Source organism: Castanea sativa, chromosome 5 (assembly GCF_040712315.1).
Source record: "Castanea sativa cultivar Marrone di Chiusa Pesio chromosome 5, ASM4071231v1".
In the NCBI taxonomy this organism is placed as follows: Eukaryota; Viridiplantae; Streptophyta; class Magnoliopsida; order Fagales; family Fagaceae; genus Castanea; species Castanea sativa.
Window position 1 is genome coordinate 57319301 of NC_134017.1, and position 23319 is coordinate 57342619.

At 36.8% G+C, this 23319-nt stretch overlaps 1 protein-coding gene across 1 annotated transcript; it reads right to left on the reverse strand.

The window, feature by feature from the left end:
• Window positions 1-17031: 17031 nt before the first annotated feature.
• On the reverse strand, window positions 17032-19783 carry LOC142635467 (uncharacterized). The gene is made up of 6 exons (XM_075809615.1): window positions 19453-19783; window positions 19037-19349; window positions 18540-18882; window positions 18286-18416; window positions 17434-17593; window positions 17032-17340 (listed from the first exon to the last, which is right to left on the reverse strand). The coding sequence occupies exons 1-6, from the start codon at window positions 19781-19783 to the stop codon at window positions 17032-17034; spliced, it is 1587 nt and encodes a 528-aa protein (XP_075665730.1).
• Between the last annotated feature and the right edge of the window lie 3536 nt (window positions 19784-23319).

Sequence of the window (23319 nt, forward strand, 5' to 3'; positions counted from 1 at the left end):
TTTTGCGGTTGAGTCGACTAAGGCGTCAATCCGTGGGAGCGGGTAACTGTCTTTAGGGCATGCTTTGTTCAGATCCGTGAAATCAACGCACATTCTCCACTTCCCATTTGACTTTTTGACCATTACCACGTTCGCCGCCCGGGGTAGTACACCTCTCGTATGAAGTCCGCTTCTCGTAGCTTCCGCACTTCCTCTCGCGCGGCCCGATCTCGCTCGTGGGCAAACACGCGTTTCTTTTGTCGACCTGGGGGAAGGAGGGTGATACATTCAATTTATGAACTATGACGGCTGGATCTATTCCCGGCATGTCGTCATGGCTCCATGCGAACACATTTTGGTTCTCTTTAAGGAACGTTAAAAGCGCATGTCGAATCAGTTGGTCGACCGAGGTTCCTATCCTGGTGGTTCGATCAGGCCTTGAATCATCTAGTTGGACTTCTTCCAATGTCTCCACGGGTTCTCGCCATTATTCTCGTTCTTCGATGCTCATTGTCCGTACGGGTCATCCATCTCCATCATGGCCACGTAGCATTCCCTCGCAGTTACTTGATTTCCGCGTAGTTCTCCAACCCCATGTTCCGGTGGGAAACTTGATCATCGATGGTAGGTTGAAGTGATGGCTTTCCATGCGTTGAGTGTAGGTCGTCCGAGTATGGCGTTGTATGTGAAGAACAATCCACCACTAGAAAGGAGACATTTTTAGTTATTTGTCGTGGGTAGTCTCCTACCGTCACCTCCAATGTGACGGATCCTAAAGGATGGACTTTCGGTTCCCCCAAAGCCGACGAGGGGCGCGCGTGCCGGGATCGAGGCGCTCCTTTGCAATCCCCATCCGCCGGAACGCAGGATAGTAAAGGATGTCTGCGAGCTCCCGTTGTCTACTAGAACTCGGTGGACGTTGAAATCCCCTACCCGGATGCTAACAACAAGCGCGTCGTCACGGGGGTGGTGAAGGCGCCGGGCCTCGTCTTCAAAAAACTCGATGCTTGGAGCCGTTTCGCCGTATTCTTTCTAATGAAGGTCCCGTCGATTGGACACTTTGTACCGTCCGTAAATAAGTCTTCGGGCCTTCCTTGGACGATCCTATCGAAGCGTTGCCCCCCATTATCATTCGTATGTCGCTACGTGGTCCGGGACGCTCGTTTTCCCGTCTAGGATTCTCGCTCGAGGATGATCAGCTCTTTCCTTCCTCACGAACCTTTGCAACCTTCCTTGCCTTATAAGGGCTTCAATCTGTTGTTTCAAATCAAAACAATCCGTCGTATCATGGCCGTGGTCCCGGTGAAAGCGGCAATATCTATCTCTCGACCTCTTGTTCGGATCTCCCTTCAACTTACCCGGAATGTCAAGCTTCCTTCATCTTTGATTTGCATTAGCACTTGGTCAATTGGGGCCTTGAGGGGTGAAACTTGTGAACCTCCCCGAAGGCGGTTTGGGTCTCCGGTCTTCTCGTCGATCTCTGGTTCTAGCCACTTTTCGTCCGTTATCCGGTTTCATATCTTCCTCTCTCTCCCTTTTCTTTGGTTTGTAGTCTTCTCTCGGCCAACGAGGCATCCTCCGCGTTCATATACTTCGTCGCCCGTAATAGACATCGGACATAGTCTTTGGGTCATTCTTACATAGGGAAAATAAGAACTTACCCTCTTGTAACCCGTTTGTGAATGCTGCCACAAGTGTCTTGTCGTCGGCCTCGTCTATCGAGAGGGATTCCTTATTAAAGCGGGCTATATAAGACCTTAAAGTCTCACCCTCTCGTTGTTTAATTCCCAATATACATGCAATAGACCTCTTGTGCCGATGACTTCCAATGAAGTGTGACACGAACGTGCACCTAATTCCTTAAAAGTGCCGATGGAATTAGGCGTCAACTTGTACCAATCCCTCGCAGGCCCTTTCAAGGTGGTGAGGAAAGCCCCGCACATGATCTCGTCCGACACCCCCGAAGATGCATTAGAGTTCGAAAGACTCCAGGGTGATCCAACGGGTCCTTGGATCCGTCATAGTTTTCCACATGGGGCATTTTAAACTTCGAAGGGACGGGGTATGAATTCACCAACGCCGTGAATGGTGAATCCGTTCTATGGACTAGGTCGTCCCGTATTGCCGGATACCCTTCCCTTATGGGGCGTTCATCATGGCATCCATACGTTCCCTCATCTCCTGCATCTCGGTGGCTATGGGTCGGCACTGTTTCTAAAGCAAGTGGTGGATTGGTTTCTTGTCGCTCGGGTCTAGTCCTGAGCGTCGCCGCTCGGGTCTTTTCCACGTTCCTTCCTTCGGGCTAGCGCCCTCGACCTTCCCCGTGGTGCACTTTGATCGGTTATTTGCCGCAATCTTCTTCCAAATCATGATTCTGCTTAGTGAGGCGCTCAACCGCCGCCGCAAGCGTTTGGACCTCGCCTTTCCAAAGCGGTGGCACGTGGTTCGTCGCCTTGATTGTTGTTCGTCGCCATCGATCGGGTGAGTGCCATGCAACTCTTTGTCTCGGGATAGAGCGAGGCTAAAAATAATCGAAGATTTTCTTCCTCTTTCCCACGACGGCGCCAACCGATGATGCCTAAAATATCACCATGAGTTCCAAGCACTCCTCAAACGAAAGCAACACCTCGCAAAAGTAAAACGAAGAACCTAGAAGAGAGCACCGGTGTGGTGTCGGCCGAATACCCTCCGAAGGTCAAGTTAGAATCTTGTTCCTTTAACCCTAGAGTGCTAGAGTTAAGAATATTATGCGTACCTCCATACCTAGGGTTTCTGAGGTATTTATATTGAGTAGAATTACCTTTCTTTAAGGATGCAACTTCCTTCTCAAGTTCCTTTCCATATAGGAGTCTTCCCAAACGTGTGTCGCAAGAGGTCTAAGCGTATGCGTTTGCGTGGGGATAAAGCAAAAGGCTTATCTGAAATATATCAAACGACATGCCACGTGGCATCCATAATTAATTTATACAAGACGGACATTCAGCAACACCCAACCGTCATAGCTGGGTCAATGATAGTGTCGATCCGTCCTCAACGTCTCCGTACCATTTTTATCCCCTTCACGTATGTTCATGTAGTTTCTGTTCATGTTATGAAGGAGATGATGTGTGTGTTCATGAAAGAAAACATAAATTCTCTTTCCACACTTTTGTTACGTTTTTTAATTTCTACTGGTTTCGTTGCAATGTAATTTTTTTATAAGTAAAAAATTTCGCACTTCTTTTGTAGATTACATTCACACATGAAAGTTACAAGAACAAAACAAATTGCCCTTGTAGAAAAAGTATTTTGTATCAAAACTTATTTGGAATGTAGGACTTCTTCAAGCTAATCAAAAGCCGGGCTAGTATATCTTGCTGATTAATAGCCCCATAATACTATACAGGGTAGGACAAATCCAAAAACCTAGAAGAGGTTAAAGCCAACTAGAGCAATAGGTTTTTCAAAATTTGTCCCCCTTTTCAAGTCTTCATCTCTCTCTTTTTTTTTTTTTTTTTAAACAAGAGGGGGTGGGGGCGACCATATGCGGCTTACCCTTCAGGGCGTGACCTAATAGGGGCACTCCCCACTAGGGAATGTTGGATTGAACCATAGCTACTGTGACCGGGGTGCTACAGACCTCACCCTAATACCCCAAGAGAGCCAGTGGAGGAGGCACAAAGCAAGCTAGGAGCCCACCCCCCACATGGTACCCGCCACGACTCGAACGAGAGATCTTGTGCTTGCTTGCAGAATCTCCACCAATTGGGCCACCCCTCTTAAGGCCGTCTTCATCTCTCTTAAAAAGAAACCCTAAGAACAACCTAGAGAAACCCAAAATAGTAAAATCAAATAAATATTATCAATCACTCCAAAATACACATACATCCATAAAACATATGAAAAAATATAGTGCCAAAAAACAAAAGGAAAGAAACCTAGCCACGCAGTGGTGATGAAATCAATGGCAATAGGGAGAGAAATAGACGTTGGAAATCAGGAATAGAAAATCAAAGAAAACAATTGTAAAGCTTCTAGATATTTGTAGCAATGATTTTGATACGCTAGCCAAGCTTCTCAAATGGCATCGATCTCTGGCATTATTTTTGACAGCTCCTTCTTGTCCGCTGCCAAGGGTGTTAGGTGTATGAGGGTGGGTTTGCTTGCTGAAGGTTGTGAGCAATTGAGAGAGAGAGAGAGAGAGAGAGAGAGAGAGTGACATGGTTACTTTTTTTGCATTTGGATTATTGGAAAATTAGTCTGCCAAGTATCTTTCATCTATATTAAAATGGGAGGAAATAGGAGAGTTTATAACAAGAGGGGAGCCAGACCTGTGAAGAAATTATGGTTTTAAATTAAGTTTCAAAAACATAGATATATAATATTTATAAAAAATCAAATAATCCCATTAGAAAATGTATAAACTTTAAACATATAATTAATTAAAATCATAAATATTCCTTACTGTAACTAATATACTTAGCATTATTATTTGTGATACATCAAAATTATTTGCTTGTTTAAGCAATAATTTGTTGTATTTGAAGGATTAAGTGTAATTATACTCTTATTTTTTGTTTATCATGTATTTTTTAAATATATTTTTCCTATATAAAATTTAAGAAAAAGTACTTAAGAATTATTTAATTTCACCATATTCATATTTTTTTTTAATCAAGAAGACTTATTTTTAAAAATTGTTTAATTTTTTATTTATTAAATTATTTATGATGTCATAAATAATTTAATAATTCAAAGCCTTAAATCTCTTTAGGTTATGAGGACTTGGATACATTTGACTTAATTCTTACCCTAGCTTCCGATTCTTTGAACTTTCATGGTTTAACTTTTAAGAGAAAAGTGATACGTCCGCTACAAATCCTAAGTGACAAAGTAAGTTGTTATTAGTTCTAATTTTGAAGTTACTTTTTTTTTTTTAACTAGTAATAGTTTTTTTTTTTTTTTTTTTTTTTAAGAAGCATCACCTGTAATTAGACATTGCAAAATGGGTCAAAATTTTCTGATCCGACCCGACCCGACCCGACCCGAAAATACTCGACCCGAATCCGATTTTTTGACCCGAAACAAAAACAGGTTGACCCGTGACCAGACCCAAGTTTTTCGAGTTTTTTACGGGTCAACCCGACCCGAACCCGAATCACTTTTTTAAAACATTTTTTTTTTGTAAAAAAAAAAAAGAAGGTAAAATTAAGACAATAGTAGTTTAATTGTTTATTATGAGCTTTAAGGAAACAATTGATACATTTACATATGCAAATTAATTGAAAAATAAAAGGTTGAACATTCTGTAATGAGTAAAGGTTTTTAGATATCAAATAACAAGTACATGCTAAGATAATATAGTTACAGTAGAGTTAAAAATGTAGATTTAAAATTATAGACATGCGTGAGAAACATTTACAAGTGTAAAAATAGTGAAGTCAAAGTATCAAATTAGCATAAATTATGAATGCTTAGACTTATTTTTTAACAATTTATGTCCAAAATAAATGGCTTTTCAAAATAAATTATAATATTTCTTAGAGTGTGTGTTGCTTAACAATGATATGATATTCATAAAAGAGACCATGTATAAATAAGTAAGCAATCAAAGTTTAATGTATATCTCGAATTAAAATAGAGTGCCAACCACAATTGATAATAGATTATAAAATTAATTTTCAAGATTGTAAATTTCTTATATGTTTTTATTCTTTATCAAATGAGTTATCCAATAAGCCATTTGCAATTTTGTTTTATATTTTGGAATGTTGATATTGTGTAGAAATAAAACATGTGTATTTGTTTTACTTATATTTGTGTTATTTTGTTTTAGATAGCAATGTTAGGATTTGTATAATTCTAAAATTATTGAATAAGTATTAATAAGTTTAACTGAATTCATTCTTGATATAAGTGGTGAAGTCAAAATAATGCATTTTACATCAAATAATTTGTTGCATAACTTTCTAAATGACAAATACATGTTGTTTTATTTATATAAAAAAAAAAATTCATGTGAAAAATACGGGTCAACCCGACCCAACCCAACCCGACCCGCAACTCGATTGACTCGAACCCGTTTTTGACCCGCTTAAGATGACCCATTTTGACTCGTGACCCATTTGACCCGTAACTCAATTGACCCGACCCGACCCGACTTGCCCATTTTGTCATGTCTACCTGTAATTGTCAATAACAATTGATTTCTATACATATTTTGTCACTTAAATTTTCAAAATAATTTAAGTGGAACTCGACATTGCTAATGTCGAGGTTCAGCGACAGAGCCAGAACTTAAAAGTTAGGAGAGGCAAAAGTATAAGCAATTTTTTTTAAAACTCCAAATAAACATTCATTTAGCATTAACAAACTATCAGTAAAAATAAATACACAAAATCTTTGTTTTTTAATACACTAAAATGCATTAACAAGCCCTTATTACACACGACAGACAAGTCTCAACAACTAATTAAAACACACTAACGGGCAAGCAATGTATACAATCAACTCACAAAAAAAAAAAAGAAGAAAAAGAAAAAAAAAGAAGAGAATACAGACACAATTTTACACTATCAAATGCAATGCACAGCACATGGGTGATGTGATATGTTAGTCACAACTATATATATATATATATTTTAAATTACTTTAACGTTATTAAAGAGAGAACTCTACCTCTCTCTCTCTCTCTCTCTCTCTCTCTCTCTCTCTCTCTCTCTCTCTCTCTCTCATATTTTCGGTAAGTGTACAATGTAGAGAGTTCTCTCATTTCTCTGCGTCTTTTTTCTATTTTTCTTTCACAACTCAGATTATCAATCAAAACAAATTTAGCAATTTTTTGCACTAGAGATTCAGACATGAGAGAGATAAGATATTCATATTCTCATAATAAAAAAAAAGAAAAGAAGAAGAAGAAGAGGAGATTGGATATTATACCAAATTTGGGGGCAGTGGACTAATGGTGGCATGGTGTTGAACTATTTCTTGCTTCTGCTATTGCTCTGATGTGTCATGCCTGTGCTTGTTGTGTTGCCACTGCCGCTGCCTAGCCCTTCCCACTCCCATGTCTCACTTAGAAAGTTAGGGTTTTGTTTTTTTTTTTTAGTGCCTTGCTGCCGCTTAAATCCTCTCTTATCTCTATGAGAAATGATATGTTTACAACATTTTTACAACAAATCCTAAGTGGCAATACTGGTTGTTATTGTTGGGGTAAAAAAGTAATCTTTGTGTTGGGTTTAAATTTGAACCAATGACAACTAACCATCTGTGATTTGTTGTGAAAATATTGTAAAAATATTGTGGACGCATCTCTATTTCTATTTTCTTTTTTCCTTTTCTTTTTTGGGTGTCTTGTGTATTGTAAATTGTAATGTCAGGTGTGTGTGGGTGTTCTCCTAGGCTAGTTGTTAGAATCGGTTTAGGCTTTTTTTTTTTTTTTTTTTTAAAATTTTATTATTATTTTTTTTGCGTGGCTTAAATTTGCTCCTGGGCTAATATTTTTGAGTAGTTAAATTTATTTCCAATTTTAAATCAATCAATTTACTAATATTATTAAGGGGGTAAAATGCAAATTTATTGAAACAAATTGCTAAATTTAACACATTATATATACTAGCATTTTTTTTTTGGGGGGGGCCATTGCCCTCCCTCATCCAACTACAGCTCCGTCCCTATCGAGATTTACTTAAAAATATACATAGAACTCGATTTTGAGAATATCAAATTTTACACAGAATTTGATTTTATTAAAATCAAGTTCTAAACACATGAGTCTTTTGCTAAATAGTCTCAAAATATGGACATTTTGCTATATGGTTTTCAAATTATGGGTAAATAACTTTTTTTTTCCCTGTTTTAAGTGTTCTCTCAGGTTAAGCAATAGATTTCCGTGTACAGCATATTTATATTACAGTGTTGGGCGTTTGTTTATCAGTAATTTTGATTTTAGTGTTTGCACTCATCAGTAAGCTTGTATGAATCATTCCTAGTGAAGAACCTTGATTTTTTAATTCTTTTCTCATGTCTAAGCTAAGCCATACCTGGTGATCTATCCCTGTCAGGTCATGTGGGTATCAAATTCTCTCTCTCTGTGGCACCAAAAGAAGGGATTAGAGTACGATTGTTTTGAGAACTTCTAATCATTTCACGAAAACTATACCGAGGCAGTTTTGGATAGCTGCTAGTCGCTGCTTTTGTTTTTCTTGAATCCCTCGTGTATCTCTTGTACACTTCGCATGTTCGGCCCTTTGCGCTCTTATTTACTTTTTTTACTTATCAAAAACTTTACCCAGACGGTGGTTCAACATTGATGACATTATTTTACTAAGGATATTGGTCATTCATTATTTTGCTCTTCAAAGTTGTGGAGGACTGGAAGTTAAGCCAGCTCTGGATGGTTTAAGGAACAGAAAGCATGCTTTTTTTTTTTCTTTTTTCTTTTTCTTTTTTTCTCTATTTTGTAGGTGATTTAAAACTACGATATAGGACTTTTGATATATCTAGAAATAATCTGTGTTAAGCCACGTATTTTGCTCTGGAATAAAAAGTCGAGTCAGGTTTAAACTTAGTGTAAGAGCATCCACAGCAGTGGAGCTAAAAATTTAGTTTTTTAGCTCCACAAAAAGTTACTTTATCTATTTTACCTACTCACTTTACAAAACATGTTGCAGCAGTGGATCTATTTTAGCTTTCAACACAATAAAATAATATAAACATCACAATAAAATAATATATCTACTACAATAAAATAATATATCAAATACAATAAAATAATATATTCACTACAATAAACAACAATCACAACCACCCGCAACCGCAACCGCTGCCACTACCGCCGCCGCCACCGCAATTGCTACTACCGCCACTACCCCTGCCGCCGCCGCCACTGCCACAACAATCTTTATTTTTTCTTCTTATTCTATTCATTCTCAAGAATTATATTTTAAAAAAAATGTTACATCCACAATATTTTTTGCAATACTTTCACGAGAATCATAACAAAATCTTATATGAAAAATTGTTACTAATTCTAATTTGACCCCGCCACTGAAATTATATTTTTATTCACCAATATTAGCTAATTACTTAAAATTTATTGTGAAAATATTGTGAAAATATTTTTAAATTGTCATTTCTTATTCTTTACCTTTCTTTCATCCACACTTTTTTTTTTTTCTCTTGCATTTTGTCCACCACACACGTAGCATAGGATTCCATCCACTCTTTTTTTTTTTTTTCTTTACTTTCCCCTTTCTCCAATTCCTCCCTCAATCTTTCTTTCTGCCTCTAGCTCTCTCGTTTTCTCCTCTTTTTTTTTTTTTTTTTTTTTTTCATTTTCTACTTGATTCCATAAATTCTCTAGCTCTTTTTGTGGTTTGGGTTCGTGTGTTTGGGTCCGTGGAATGGGTCTAGGTCCGTGTAGATCGGTAGTGGTGGTGGATTTGCTCATCAATGATTTTTTTTATTCCTTCTATTTTTGAGATGGGTTTGGTGATTGGTGGTAGTAGGTTGATGGTGTTGGTTTTGGTTTTGGTTGTGTTGATGGTGTTGGTTTTGGTTTTGGTTTTGGTTGTGTTGATGGTGGTGTGGATTTAATGGGTTTTGGGGTTATTTTGGTTGTTGTTGGTGGTGGTTCATGGTGGATTTATGGGTTTACTGGTGGTGGATTTATGGGTTTCTGTGTTGGAGAGGTTGCTGATTTTTTTTTTTTTTTTTTTTTTTTTTTTTTTTTTTGTGATTGTTGAGGTGTGTGTGGTGGTGAGGTGGTGGAAGAGACAGTGTCGGCGTGGGTCTAAGGCAGAAGAGATGTGGGTCTGAGGCGGATGGGTCTGATCGGCGTCTGGGCGGAGGCAGCTTGGGGCTTGGGTCGGCTTTGGCCGGTGACGTTGAGGCCGGCGGAGGTGTGGGTCGAAGACTTTGAGACAGAGAGGTGGGAGGGAGAGAGAGAGAGAGAGAGAGAGAGAGAGAGAGAGGCACCATTTTTATTATTTTACTCCGGCCGGGAATAAAATATTGTTATTTTTGTTTAGCTCTTATGAACAGTGCACATCTATCCATAGATGTGCACTGTAGCAATCAGCTAAAAAAAAATAGCTTTAGCTCCATTGTTGGAGCATGCATTTTGGTGTTGGAGGAGCAAAAAAATACCAATATACCTATTTGGCTCCACTGCTGTGGATGCTCTAATTACATATACATACATGTTGACCAATTTTTTCCACACTCGTTAATCAAATTGGTAGACGTTTTGGTGGCAGAATCATAAGTCTTCTCGATATGAGAATTTCATATTTTTCACCATGTTTAAGTAATGTGACTGCTAGGCTAAATTTGGACTGACATATACTCAATATCTTTTAGATATGCTTATGTTGGTTTTCCCTTTTAATATTTTTTCACTGATATTGACTGATGAACTAACGCTACTTTTTAGTCATTACAGTAATAGATCTTGAAGGTAGAAAGTTTGGAAGGGGTAATCCGTCGGTGTAAATGTTCTTGTTTATTTTAGCACAAGAATATACTTTTTCTATTTTGTATACTTATTTTTCTGAAATCTCATATCAGATTATCTATTTTATACTACATTTCATTAAAATATTATTTTTTCTTTATTTTTTAAATTGTCTCTTTCTTTACATACAATAACCACCATCCACTCTCTTTCTTCATCCTTGAACCAGGTAAAGAAAGAATAAACATCTGAATGCATATTTGTAAAAATAAAGAGATAGAAATTAATTTTAAAAATTGTTTAATTTTTTGGGAAGACAAATTATCTACAATTAAATTTTATAAAGTAATAATACATTATACCACATCTCAAAATAATCACAGACTAGTGTCCTTACAACTCAATGCATATCTAGTTTTATAAAATTAATTATGAAAAGCTAGTTTACCTAAAAGTATAAGTTTAGAAAATTCCAAAACGATTTTCCAAAAATAAATAAACAAATAAGAGAGAAGTCAAAAGAAATTTTTCTATTTTAATAATCAACCCAAAACTAATAAATATTTGGAATCATGATAAAACGGTGAAAGACCCGCTACCACAAACTCTTGTCAAAATATAAATAGCACCACATTGGACTATATATAATTGTTTTTTGAGATAAAAGATAGCATACTTGATTTATTATTAGTCCACAACTTGGATATCAGCACTTACAAAACCGTCAATATCAGACGGAATAGACTTTATTCAAGCAGAAAAAGGAAAAGATAATCTTGCTCTTTGGGCTAAAGCATGTGCTACCGCATTACTTTGCCTTACAACATGAGTGAAAGAAAAACTCCACATGGAGGTAACATGAAATAAAATGTCTCTAAACAAATGCCCAAGAGATGAGAAGTGCATACCACCCACTTGCAGCCCTTTGATAACTGTCTCCGAGTCACCTTCAAAGTGGGACTGTTGCAGGGACAGACCCAGGTGGGGGCCTAAGAGGGCCCAGCCCCCCTCCCCCCCCCGGGCCCAAAAAAAAATTTAGCAGGTAAATTTTTTTTTTAAACAAAAAAAGGGCTTGGGCCCCCCTTATATTTTTAGCTCAGGCCGCCCTCTCAAATTCATGAACCCCTAGCCCATCATCTGGCCAGCCCACCAGCCTAGGAGCCTATGACCCATGTAAGTCTAAATTTAAAAAAAAAAAAAAAAAAACCAAACTCAACTCTCAGCAGTCCAAAACCAAACAGAGCAAGCAAAAAAATGAAGGAAAAAAAACAAAAAAAAAAAAATAAAAGAAAAGAAAGGAAAGTGAGGCGAGACAGAGAGATAGAGGCCGCCGCCCACGCCCAGGCCGTGTCATCGTGACGCCGTGAAGCTTGCAACTTGCGAGACCCATCTTGATCTTGCTACCCAGTACAACCAGTACCCACGCCGGCGAGACCCACTTGCCACCGTTGCCGGTTGCTTGATCTGCTCTAGCGTTCACAGTTCACAGGTATTTACTCTATCTTTTCCTTCAAAGCTTAATAAAATGTTTGTGATCTGAGAATATGAGATTCACAGAAACTGTGCTTGTGCCTTGTGGACTTGTGGTGTTTCATGTTTGTGTTTTTACTGATGAGTGATGAACTGAACTGATGTTGGTGATTGTGAATTGAATCTGTGCTACCTGTGGTTTTTTTTGTTGTTGGCTTTTTGGCTTTGTGACACTCTGTCACTTTGTGTTTGTGACTCTTTATATAGATAAGAGAGATAGAGAGAGAGAAAGAGAGAGTAGAGTTTGTAGAGATTAGTTTTTTCTTTGTTGACTGGTAGTTGGGCATAATAGGGACAAGTGGAGTTGGGCAACAGACAAGTGACAGAAAAGAAAAGGGTAAAGTTAAGAAAATTTTTTGTTCGTAGTGCAGTGCAGAAAGCGGAATAAAATTATAGTGTCAGTAGTGGGATTCATTGGCTAGTCAATGGTTTATCTGAGTCGAAAAAAATTGAAAAAGTTTATCTGAATTGTGTCAATGGTTAGTGAGAACTGGAAATTCAGAATACTACAAACTTATTTATAGAATGGTAAGACTTGTGCTTACTTTTCCAGTTTCTGTTGCTACTACAGAGCGAGCATTTTCAGCTATGAAAGTTGTCAAAACTAACCTTCGAAACAAAATGGAAAATGATTTTTTGATGGACTCTTTGATGTTATACATTGAAAAGGATATAACTTTGACATTTAGTTTGGATTCAATTGTAGATGATTTTGAAGATTTGAAAGAGCGTTGAGTTCCCTTTTCATAGATGATTGTATTAAGAAACAATAGTGTTTCGTGTCTTTTGTTTTTGTTGGTAGATGATTGTATCTTAATATATTAAGAAGCAATGATTGTTGGGTATTTGTCTTGGTTGATAGTTTATCAATACTATATAGATGCGTATTTAAAATTTTATTTTTTGGCTTATCTTCAGCCCCCCCAACTTGAAATCCTGGGTCCGTCCCTGGACTGTTGTAACCCGATTTCCTTTGCAAAGATCACCGTATGCCTTGTTGCTAGCAACTCTAAACACTCCATGGAATGAGGTTTTTCAATTATTTCCACCATTGCCGCCACAACTAAGCCGCTTGAATCTTGTACCACAATGCCCAAACCAGCTTCATTGCATTCGTTAAACATAGCACCATCAAAGTTTATTTTGTATTCACTTGAATTTGGAGGTGTCCATCTGCGTTGTCTCACCACTCTCTTGTTGCCTGATTGATCACAACAGGAGCGAAACAGTTGCAAGAAGTTGCAAACCGCGTCTCTAATGCCGCTAAGTGGAACCCTTTTTTCTTTTAGTCTCGACTTGTTTCTATGTGCCCAGATAAACGACGTTGTTGTTGCAAAGACTTCACGCACTCTTGGTTTTGACAGAACCTTTGCTACCAAATCCTGGAATGATCCATGGGCTGCTTCGAAATGATGTGCCCAATTAAAGTCCCTATCCCATACCTGCTGTAAAGCTTTATTCGGGGGCCTTTGTCGATTGCTCGACCACATGTGGTCCTTTGGAGGGGTGACCTTACTAGAATCGGGTTCGTTTAGGGAGTTGCGTCCCGGAACTCAACATTGGGCCATGTGGTCCAACGGCTACCAGTGTACTTTTAAGCCTACCAAACCATTAAAGCCAAAGTCTAAGAATCATGATAATGGTCGAATAAATATGTAATATGTGTTTGATATAATATGTTTGATTCGCAATTGAAATAAAGTAGTATTTATTTAGAAGTAAAGTAATCATGTACTCAATGATGTAAATTTAAAGATATGGAAACAAAATCACTTATCTTCGTATGATTTGTAGCCCAGCTGTGTAGCATCAGTGAGCTGATAGGATTCCAGCAGAATGCCAGCGGTAGAGGCTAGTTAAGCTTGCCCCTCTTATCATGCATTTAAATAAGTTTAAGTCTTGGTTAATAGTTGTAATAATAGTTGAAATAAAGTAATATATATTTAAATGTGAAGTAATCATGTACTCAATAATGTAAATTTAAAGATAAGGAAGCAAAGTCACTTATCTTCATATGATTTGTAGCCCAGTTGTGTAGCATCAATGAGCTGATAAGATTCCAGCAGAATGACTCCAACGGTAGAGAGACAGTTTGCCATGATAACTTCAAGATTAAGAGGGGAAAAATGGGTGCAACTGGAGGGAGAGAGAGTATGCCCAACTATTTGTAGGGGCTGGTTAAGCTTACCCCTCTTATCATGCACTTAAGTGAGTTTTCCCCTTGACAATGCTTTTTTAGTTGTTGTGAAATTATGAATAGTGTTGCCTTCCATGAGAAGGGCTTTTGTATGAGTATTTGTGCCTTCTAAGAGAAGGGCTTTTGTATGGAGTATTTGTGCCTTCTAAGAGAAGGGCTTTATATAAGATGGATTTGTGTCTTCTATGAGAAGGGCTTTAGTATGAGATCTTAATGCCTAGGAAAAGGGCTTTAGTAATAGAAATTCATGCCTTTCATGAGAAGGGCTTTTATAAGAGAGATAGAGAAGAGTATTGATATGTGTTTATGAGTAGCAAAACAGTAGAGCTTCAGAATAAGAGAGTATGAGAATGGAGTTTAGAAGAGTGTAGTGTGTTATATGTAATGGTGTAGTAAATGTGTATGAGATTGTGTAGGAGAAGTGGAGAAAGAAATGTTTAGAGATATGAGTGTTTTTTGGGATGTAGTATTTGCAATATATATGATATATGGAAGTATGAGAGATATGGTGGTTAAAGATAGTAAAAATATGAGATTATAACCGTTGGAGAAGTTGTAGAGATTGCTTTCCATGAGTAAAGATTTTGTAAGAGAAGAGTATGGAGATGTGTTTAAGTATTTGGAGATGGGAGCAGTAAGATAGGTGTATTTTCTGAATATAGAGAGTGAGAGAATGAGTATATGAGGGGTAATAGTGTTGCAGTGTATTTAGCAATGTTGCTGGAATTTACTGCTGGGCTTTTCTGCTGGTATGTATTGCTGAGATTTTCTGCTCGAGGATGGATGAGGTCTTATGAAGGCATTTATGAGCTAAGGGCTAAAGAGTTTAGTTCTTGATTTTGAAACTAAAAACTCAGAACTTCATTAAGAGCTTAGGGAGAGAGAATAGAGAGGTTTGTGAAAGAGTTCCTCTCCCTTTGTCTCCCCTTGAGGTGTTAATGAGGGGTCCTATTTAGCTGAGTTTAAGGGGGTATTTTAGCAAAGAATCTCAGCCAAAATCTATCCCAAATAGCAATGAATTTTCAGAAAATTCATCTTAAGATTTGGGCAAAAATGGTATGTTTGGCTTTAAGGTATTCTTGTTGTTTTGGGTAAGAGTTGCAGGGGAAAGAGCAGCAGAAAAGGAAGGTATTTTGGCAAGAAAAAGATGGTTAGTTTAGTTGGTTTTGGTTTTAGCCAAATGTGAAAAAAATAGTAATACTCAGGCTGCTGGATCAGTTGTCACAGCTGTTCTGAAAAGGCTGTCCCAGCTGTCAAGAAAAGTTGTGACAGCTATCATGAGACAGCTGTCACAACTGTCATAAGACAGCTATTACTTTGGGCAAAAGCAAATGAGATCAATTGGGTGGTTTTAGACTGTTGAAGAGGACATTTAACATTTACTTTATGGATTTGGCTGAAAATGGTAAGATCTCTTTCAAGGGAATCTTTCTATTTTGGGTATAGCAGCTGGCAGCTGGGATTTCAGCATTAAATGGCTGATGATATCACTTCCAGCCAGGTGTCAAGTGCTGAATACATTACTGGGGTTCTGCTGGAAATGTTTCCTTTTTTGGGTGTTTGTGTTTTTGGTGCAAGGTTCTACTACAACACATTTCTAGCAATTAAGAGAAGGATTGGTTGAAATTTAATGAAGCTTTAGAGATTTAGTTGAGGTCTCATTGTGCTGTGACATAATCTTAGTGAGCAAAAAGAGTATTTAATGCTCTGCTCTGGCAGCTGGTAGAGAAATATATGGTCAGATTGTGGCAGTTAGTAGTTGGGTATGGGAGATATCATGAATATTTTGCATATAGTTGGAGATAAAAGATAGCCAATCAGATTAGGCTATGTGTTTGAGTTGGATTTTAGCTGAAAGCAGTAATAAGATAAAATAATGAATTTTCTAAGTTTGTATAGCAACAGCTGGGGATTGAATGAACAGTTATTTTCCTAGCAGTTAGAAAGCTGGAGATAATGAGTATGTGTCACATGATGAATATTATGTTTTAAGAAAAGATAAATGGGAAATTTTATCATCTAAAGTGCTATGTGATAAGAGATGCTTACCATATGTTACCCGCTACACACGGACTCATCAGAGTTTAGGGAGTTGGAGAAGACATGCCAATCAACATGTTTCTTTTATCAACTTTAAACCGCTGGAGCTTTACTGAACATATCTCTTGGCCCTCCAAACCACAACTCCCCAAAATTTTCCCAAAGAGACTTATGAGCTTGGATCATAAGCCGAAAATGAGATGACGTACCTCTGGTTTTGTTGTCATTCTATGGGCTCTTGTTGAAGAAGCCGCTTGCCATGAGTGTAAGAGAGGTAATATGGGTCGTGAACTTTGATTCATTGCTTAAGCCCGATCTATGTGTTGATGTTAATGATGTCGTGGGGTTATGATCCCAATTGATGAAGAGGAAATGTGGACCATGAATCCGCTTCTTGAAGTAAGGATTTTATGGGCCATGTGAGCTCAATCCATGAGATGTAAATTTATTTTGGGCTTTAAAGAGATTTACCCAAAAAATCAATAATATTTTGATGTGGCATGGGTTGCTAATGAAGTAGTGCCACGTGGGATGAAAAAAGAGTCCTCAACAAGCTTCACATCCCCATAAAGCATGGTGCATGTCTTCATCAGCTCGACCACACAGGTGACAGATTGGATCACTTATCACTCTCCGCTTCACCAAATTGAGTTTTGTTGGCAAGCTATTTGTACAAGCTCTCCAAAAACAAATGTTTTACCTTCCTCGGCACCTCCAACTTCCATATACTCGACCAAAACCCAGCCAACGGTCCTGAATTTGAACTAGAAGCTTCCCCACGCCTTGCTTCTTCACATAAAGCTCGGTACTAAGATTTTACCGAGTAGATTCCACTCCTTTCTAGAGCCCATTACAGTAGATTAGGTTGTGGGATTTCACCAAGAGGAATTGCCTCAATCCTTTTGGCATCAAACGGCATAGAGTATGCCTCAATTACTTGATTTTTCCAACAGCCCAGATTAACATCAATCAAGTCAGCCACCTTCAAATTTTCATCCACTCCCAATACAGAATCTATCACTCTCCCACCCGAGGCATCAAGTATCCAATTATCCTTGAATACGCTTATGGACAGCCCATCCCCAACTCTCCATTTTGCACCCATAGAGATTACTTTCCTTGACTTCAAGATGCTTTTCCAAGCATACAATCCCGACGACTGTTTTGCATAAAAAATGGTGCCATTTGGAAAGTATTTTGACTTGAACACACGATAAAATAAGGAGTTTTTATCATGGATAAGTCTCCATACCTGTTTTGCCAACATAGCATCATTGAACTTTGCTAACTCCTTGAAACCCAACCCATCTTCCTTCTTTGGTTTACAAAGTGTCTCCCAATTTTTCCAATGAATCTTCCTTCGTTCTCCTCTTTGTCTCCACCAAAATTTCCGGATTAGCATATCAATGTCCCTACATAGGCCCACCAAAAGTTTGAAACATCCCATTGCGAAGGTAGGTATAGCTTGAACCACTGCTTTTAACAACACTTCTTTCCCGGCTTGAGATAGGAGTTTTTCCTTCCACCCTTGCAATTTACTCCAAACCCAATCTTTGATATAATTCAAGCTTGCTCTCCTATTTTTCCCAAAAATTGTTGGAAGGCCCAAATATTTTTCATACTTTTTTATCTCCGGCACCCTAAGGAGCTCTTTAACGGAAATTTTTACCATGTCACTAACAAACTTGCCAAAGAAGAGTATAGTTTTCTCCTTATTTATTTGTTGGTCAGATGCAGTTTCATAGACCTCCAAAATATTCTAAATAGTTGTGACATCCCCCAAACTCACTCTACAAAATAATAAGCTATCATCTGCAAAAAACAAGTGAGATATTTTTGGACCATTTCTACAAAGAGAGTATCCCTAAATTTTTCCTTCATGTACCGCATGATTTATCAACCCATTAAGCCCCTCAAAACATAAAAGGAAAAGGTAAGGAGATAAAGGGTCCCCCTGTCTTAACCCTCTAGATGGTACAATATGTCCCTTAGGCTCCCCATTCACCATAATAGAAAAAGAAACTGTACTCACACATTCATAAATCCAGCCAACCCATTAGAATGAAACCCCATCCTCTCCATAATTTTTATCAAAAAATCTCACTCAACCCTATCATATGCTTTACTTATATCTAATTTCATTGTCATATAACCATTTTTTCCAGATTTTTTGGTTTGCATATGATGTAAAGTTTCAAAAGCCACTAATATATAATCTGAGATAGCTTTATCTGCCTGAAAAGCACTTTGAGACTAAAAAATAATTAATGGCAAGATTTTTTTTAACCTATTTTCAAGCACTTTAGATATTAATTTGTATAAAATATTACAAAGTGCTATAGGTCGAAAATCACAAACTTTTTCAGGACTCTTCACTTTTGGAATAAGAGTAAGGAATGTTTGGTTCAAACCTGGTGGTATTTTTCCGGTATTCAGACAATCCAAAACTGCTTCAGATACCTCCTCTCTAATGCTTTGCCAATAATGCTGGTAGAATAGGGGCGGCATCCCTTCCAGACTTGGAGCTTTCAAGGGTGCCATATGATTTAAAGCCATATCAACCTCAGCATGTGAAAACTCTCTCACCAACTCCCTATTCATCTCCTCAGTTACCACCGAACTCGTGTGTGTTGAGTTACTTCCTCCATGTTGCACTGGTTTGAGGTTGTAAAAAGCTCCTTGTAGAAATCTTCCAACAAACCTGCAACATTATCATCACCCATACACAAACACCCCTTGAATTTCTCAACCCTAAAATTTGATTCCTCCTATATCGTTGAGAGGCTCTATTATGGAAGTATTTAGAATTTTTATCACCCACTTTCATCCAATGAGTCTTAGATCGTTGATGCCACAATTTTTCTTCCTTCACCAATAAACCTACTAGTTCCTGTTTCAATTTCACCAAGGCAGCCCCATCACCTCCATTAATTGCCGCTTCTTCTTCTTTCACCATCTGCTTCTTCTTTTTCGATATTTCCCAAGTGACATTGCTAAAACAAAATTTGCTCCACTTTTTTAATTTTTCTTGGCACCTCTCCACCTTCTTAACAACCTTAGCCATTGGCATATCCCCACCACCCTCACTCCAAGCCACTGCCACCGTGTCATGACATCCATCATCCTCAAGCCAAATTTGCTCAAAGCGCCAAGGCTTATTCACTTTCACTAGTACCCCATTCGGATAAATTAGAAGTGGTTTGTGGTCTAAACACTCCAATCTTTCCCACACGGTAACATCATTTGCACACTTCTTGAACTAAGTAAAAACCCAAATCCATCAACCCGCACTCATCCAATGCTTGACAAAAGTTTTGCATCTGCCAATAGGGATGTAATCTCCCACCCATCTTTTCTGAAGTCTTGGTAATCTCATTGAAAGCATCTGCACAAAGCCATGGAACCGAGAACCGGGTGTGTAAATTTCGTATCAAGTCCCACGATTCCACCCTACTTTGAGTCTTTGGAGCACCATAAAATCCTATAAATCGCCACTCATCATCCTTCCCTTTATTTATTAAAACATCAATATGATTTAAAGAGGAGGATTCAATGTCCACCACCACATCCTTTTTCCAAAAAAGAGCTAAACCACCACCCATCGAAACTTTTGAAACTCCAAAATATAGAAAGTAAGGTTAAATAGACAAGTCACGTCATCATCATGAATTTTGAGATCCCTTCTCTCTATCGTGCTTGCTCAAAGTCTGAAGCGCAACATTTAATATTGCTACTCTCTCATTGTGCCACATCATCCACCAATTTTCAACACTTACTCTATTGTTTTTTACTCTTTATCTCTTTATTAATTTCTCACTTCCTCCAACATTTCCCCCTCTCTTTACCCTTTTATCTCCCCATTCCTCTCTACCCTACTGTTACTCTTCTTCCATCCATTTCTCTTCCTTTTATTTTGACTCTTCTCGCATTCAATATATTATCTATATTTCTTCTTAAAGAAAAAATCCTTTATCCATATTATTCTCACACTAGAATATGATACTCTCTCTCTCTCTCTCTCTTCCCTTTTAGTGGATTTATAATTCTCTTATATATCTCTATTTTTGGTTAATAATTGTATTTTGAACTCTTCTCACACAAAAAAGGTGATCTTTGTGTGTGTGTATATTTTTTCTTTTGATGGATTTTTAATTCAATTTTGCATCTCTATGTTAAGTTGATCTAATTTGTTTTGTGTTTTAAAGTTGTTATTCTAGTGTAACTCTAAAGCGTTACACCTTTTTTAAACCGTTGAATTTAAGTAAATCCAACAGGTAAAAAAAGACTCACATTATTACAAATATTCTTATTAGGATCTCATTAATTGCCCTCATTTATTATATTCTAAACCTATCTCTAAACCCAAAAACGTTTGACGTCTGACTCTCTCTCTCTCTCTCTCTCTCTCTCTGTTTCTCTCTCTTTGTCTCCTCCACCATTGCTTTACCTCCACAGGTTGACAGAGAAACATAAAAGATTTTTTATACACTTAACTAACAAAATGTTGGGATTTTGTATAAATAGGGAATAGATCTCATTCAACTTGAGACCCAATTTGAGTAATCGACCAAACAATATATACACCTTCTTCCCAGAACCTTCAAATAGTGTTGCAGGATTTGTGTTAAACAAATGGTGCATCTACTCCTGGGTATAGCCCAGTTTATCTAGAAAATCCACAATATTAAGCATTCTGTTCCAATTGTAGCTACTTTTACCAGATAAACATCCTCCAATCCAATCATTTTCAAACCTCAATTCCTTCAATCTTTCAAGAACCTTGACAAATTCACAGTTAACACCACCAATCAAAAGTGAGGGGCAACAACTAATGAGCTTAATAACCGTGGATTTGCTCAAACCAAAATTTTCATAAGCTTGAAGTTTTAAAGCCAATATCCCATAACCATTTCCAAATATCTCTTTATCTTCCTTGTACATTTTACCTATCTTACTACACAAGATTCCATAACCACATAAAACATGAAAGTTGTCAAGCATAACATGATCATCACTCAAAAACATCAAGTGTTGTGGGAGAAGCACTTAGAGCTTAGATGCACGGAGACCCAAACTCTCAAAAAAGGGTTCAAACTCATTAATGGGATTGTAGCAATGGTGGAGGGGGGGGGGGGAGAGAGAGAGAGAGAGAGAGAGAGAGAGAGAGAGAGAGAGAGAGAGAGAGAGAAACGTAGAGAGAGAGTCAGACGTCAAACGTTCTTGGGTTTAGAGATAGGTTTAGAATGTAATAAATAGGGCAATTAATGAGATACTAATAAGAATATTTGTAATAATGTGAGTCTTTTTTAAACCGTTGGATCTACTTAAATTCACCGGTTTAAAAAAGGTGTAACTCTTTAGAGTTACACCAGGTGTAACTTTGTAAATGTTAAACCTTTTTTACACCGTAGATTTGTAGGAAATCTAACGGTTAAAAAAGCATATAAGCCACCTCAACCAACCTAATTAATACAACATCTTTTATGTTTCTCTTCCTTATTTATTACAAATTAATTCTATCCTAATTTCTCTCTCTTTCTTGCCCAATATAAAACGAAATTCTCTTCTTCTTTTTTCTCTCAATGTGATTTGGGTAGAGGAAGAAAAGATAAAAACAAAAATGATTTTTTTTTTTACGAATTAAAAAAAAAAAAGAACTTACAGAATTAAGAAGCTTGACCAAAGCTTTGAGGTTTTTTACTCTTTGATTGTGAGATTTCTATTTTTCCCATTTATGAGACTTAGTTAATCGGTTTTGAGCAGAAATGTTAGTATGAGTTTGAGTTATGTTTTGTATGAGGCTTTGTTTTGTATTTGTGGCTGACACATCTAGCAACGCATGCATGGTCTTGGTGAGTTGTTATGATTTTTAGATACACTAATTTATATGATCATTTTATATCTATAAAGTTTTCTATCAGTTATTCTTTTTAAAGAGAGTATGTGAATTAAGAGATTAGGAAAACTGAAAACCCCAACCAAAATATATCCAGCAATTGTAAGAAGAAAGGGACATCATTAAATAACACCAAATGAGATCTATGGAAAGTAATAAATGAGGATAGAGAAAAAATGTTATTATTCAGGTAAATAAGGTAGAAAGCAAAAATCATTTGATGTTGCTTTTTCAACCGTTGGATCTATTAGAAATTTACGGTATAAAAAAAGTATAACTCTTAAAGAGTTACACTAGGTGTAACTTGAACCCATCTCAAGATATATATATATATATATATATATATATATATATATATATATATATATATTTCTTTGATTATTAGATGTGATTCTATTTTATTATAAATATGTTATATAATGTTATTCTATTACATAGTTTGCTATACCTTTTCATATTCTCTCTTAAAAAAGGTGATTATGTTATCTCTCTCTCTCTCTCGCTCTCTCTCTTGCGACAAAAGTTATCAAATCCATACCAAACCGCTAGTTAAACCGTGAAATTAGTAAATCAAAGCATTATCTAGAATGGTTTGGCGTAAAATAATGGATATAAAATGACCCATTATCAATAACCTTTTTAACTCATGGATAAAAGAAAAAAAATACCGTGTATAGTTATGAAAAAAAAAATTAAACTACTGAAATCACTAAACTTTGAAGTCATCAATTGTATTTGGAGATTTAAATAATTTGTTATGCACTATGGCTTAATGATTAAGCTAAAAATTTATTTTGAATTTCTATGAGATATGTTGTTTCAAGACTTTTGGACTATATAACTTGGTTATTAATTGGATGATTTATGTGAATGATGTGTTTATTTTTTATATTCTCTAAATTTATTTCATATGATGTAATTTTTTTATTGTTACAATTTTTTTTATTATAAATTTTATTGTTATAATTTATTAATTTACTGAAATGGAGTGTTTTTATTTTATTTTAGTTACTTTTATAATTATAAAGTATATTATTAAATTAATTAATAAACCGACAATTCAACCAATGAACCACTGGTTGAACCAATGGACCAGTGAACCAAATTTTCAGCCATGTCAACCTTTGGTACGATTCTGATAATTATGCTTGTGACTCTACTTTAGGTTGATAAATATTTATGTTTATTGAATAAATTTACTTTGGATTGATACATTTTGGTGTCAATTGCTTTGAGTTCCCC

Bases quoted from the DNA above. Each gene is read 5' to 3' on its own strand.
- LOC142635467 (XM_075809615.1), bottom strand. From the start codon at position 19,783: ATGGGTGGTGGTTTAGCTCTTTTTTGGAAAAAGGATGTGGTGGTGGAC. The intron at 19,350-19,452 runs GTTTTTACTTAG...ATGGGGTACTAG, and splicing joins GTGCGGGTTGATGGATTTGG to TGAAAGTGAATAAGCCTTGG. The intron at 17,594-18,285 runs GTGAGATTTTTT...GGGCCTATGTAG, and splicing joins AAAGCATATGATAGGGTTGA to GGACATTGATATGCTAATCC.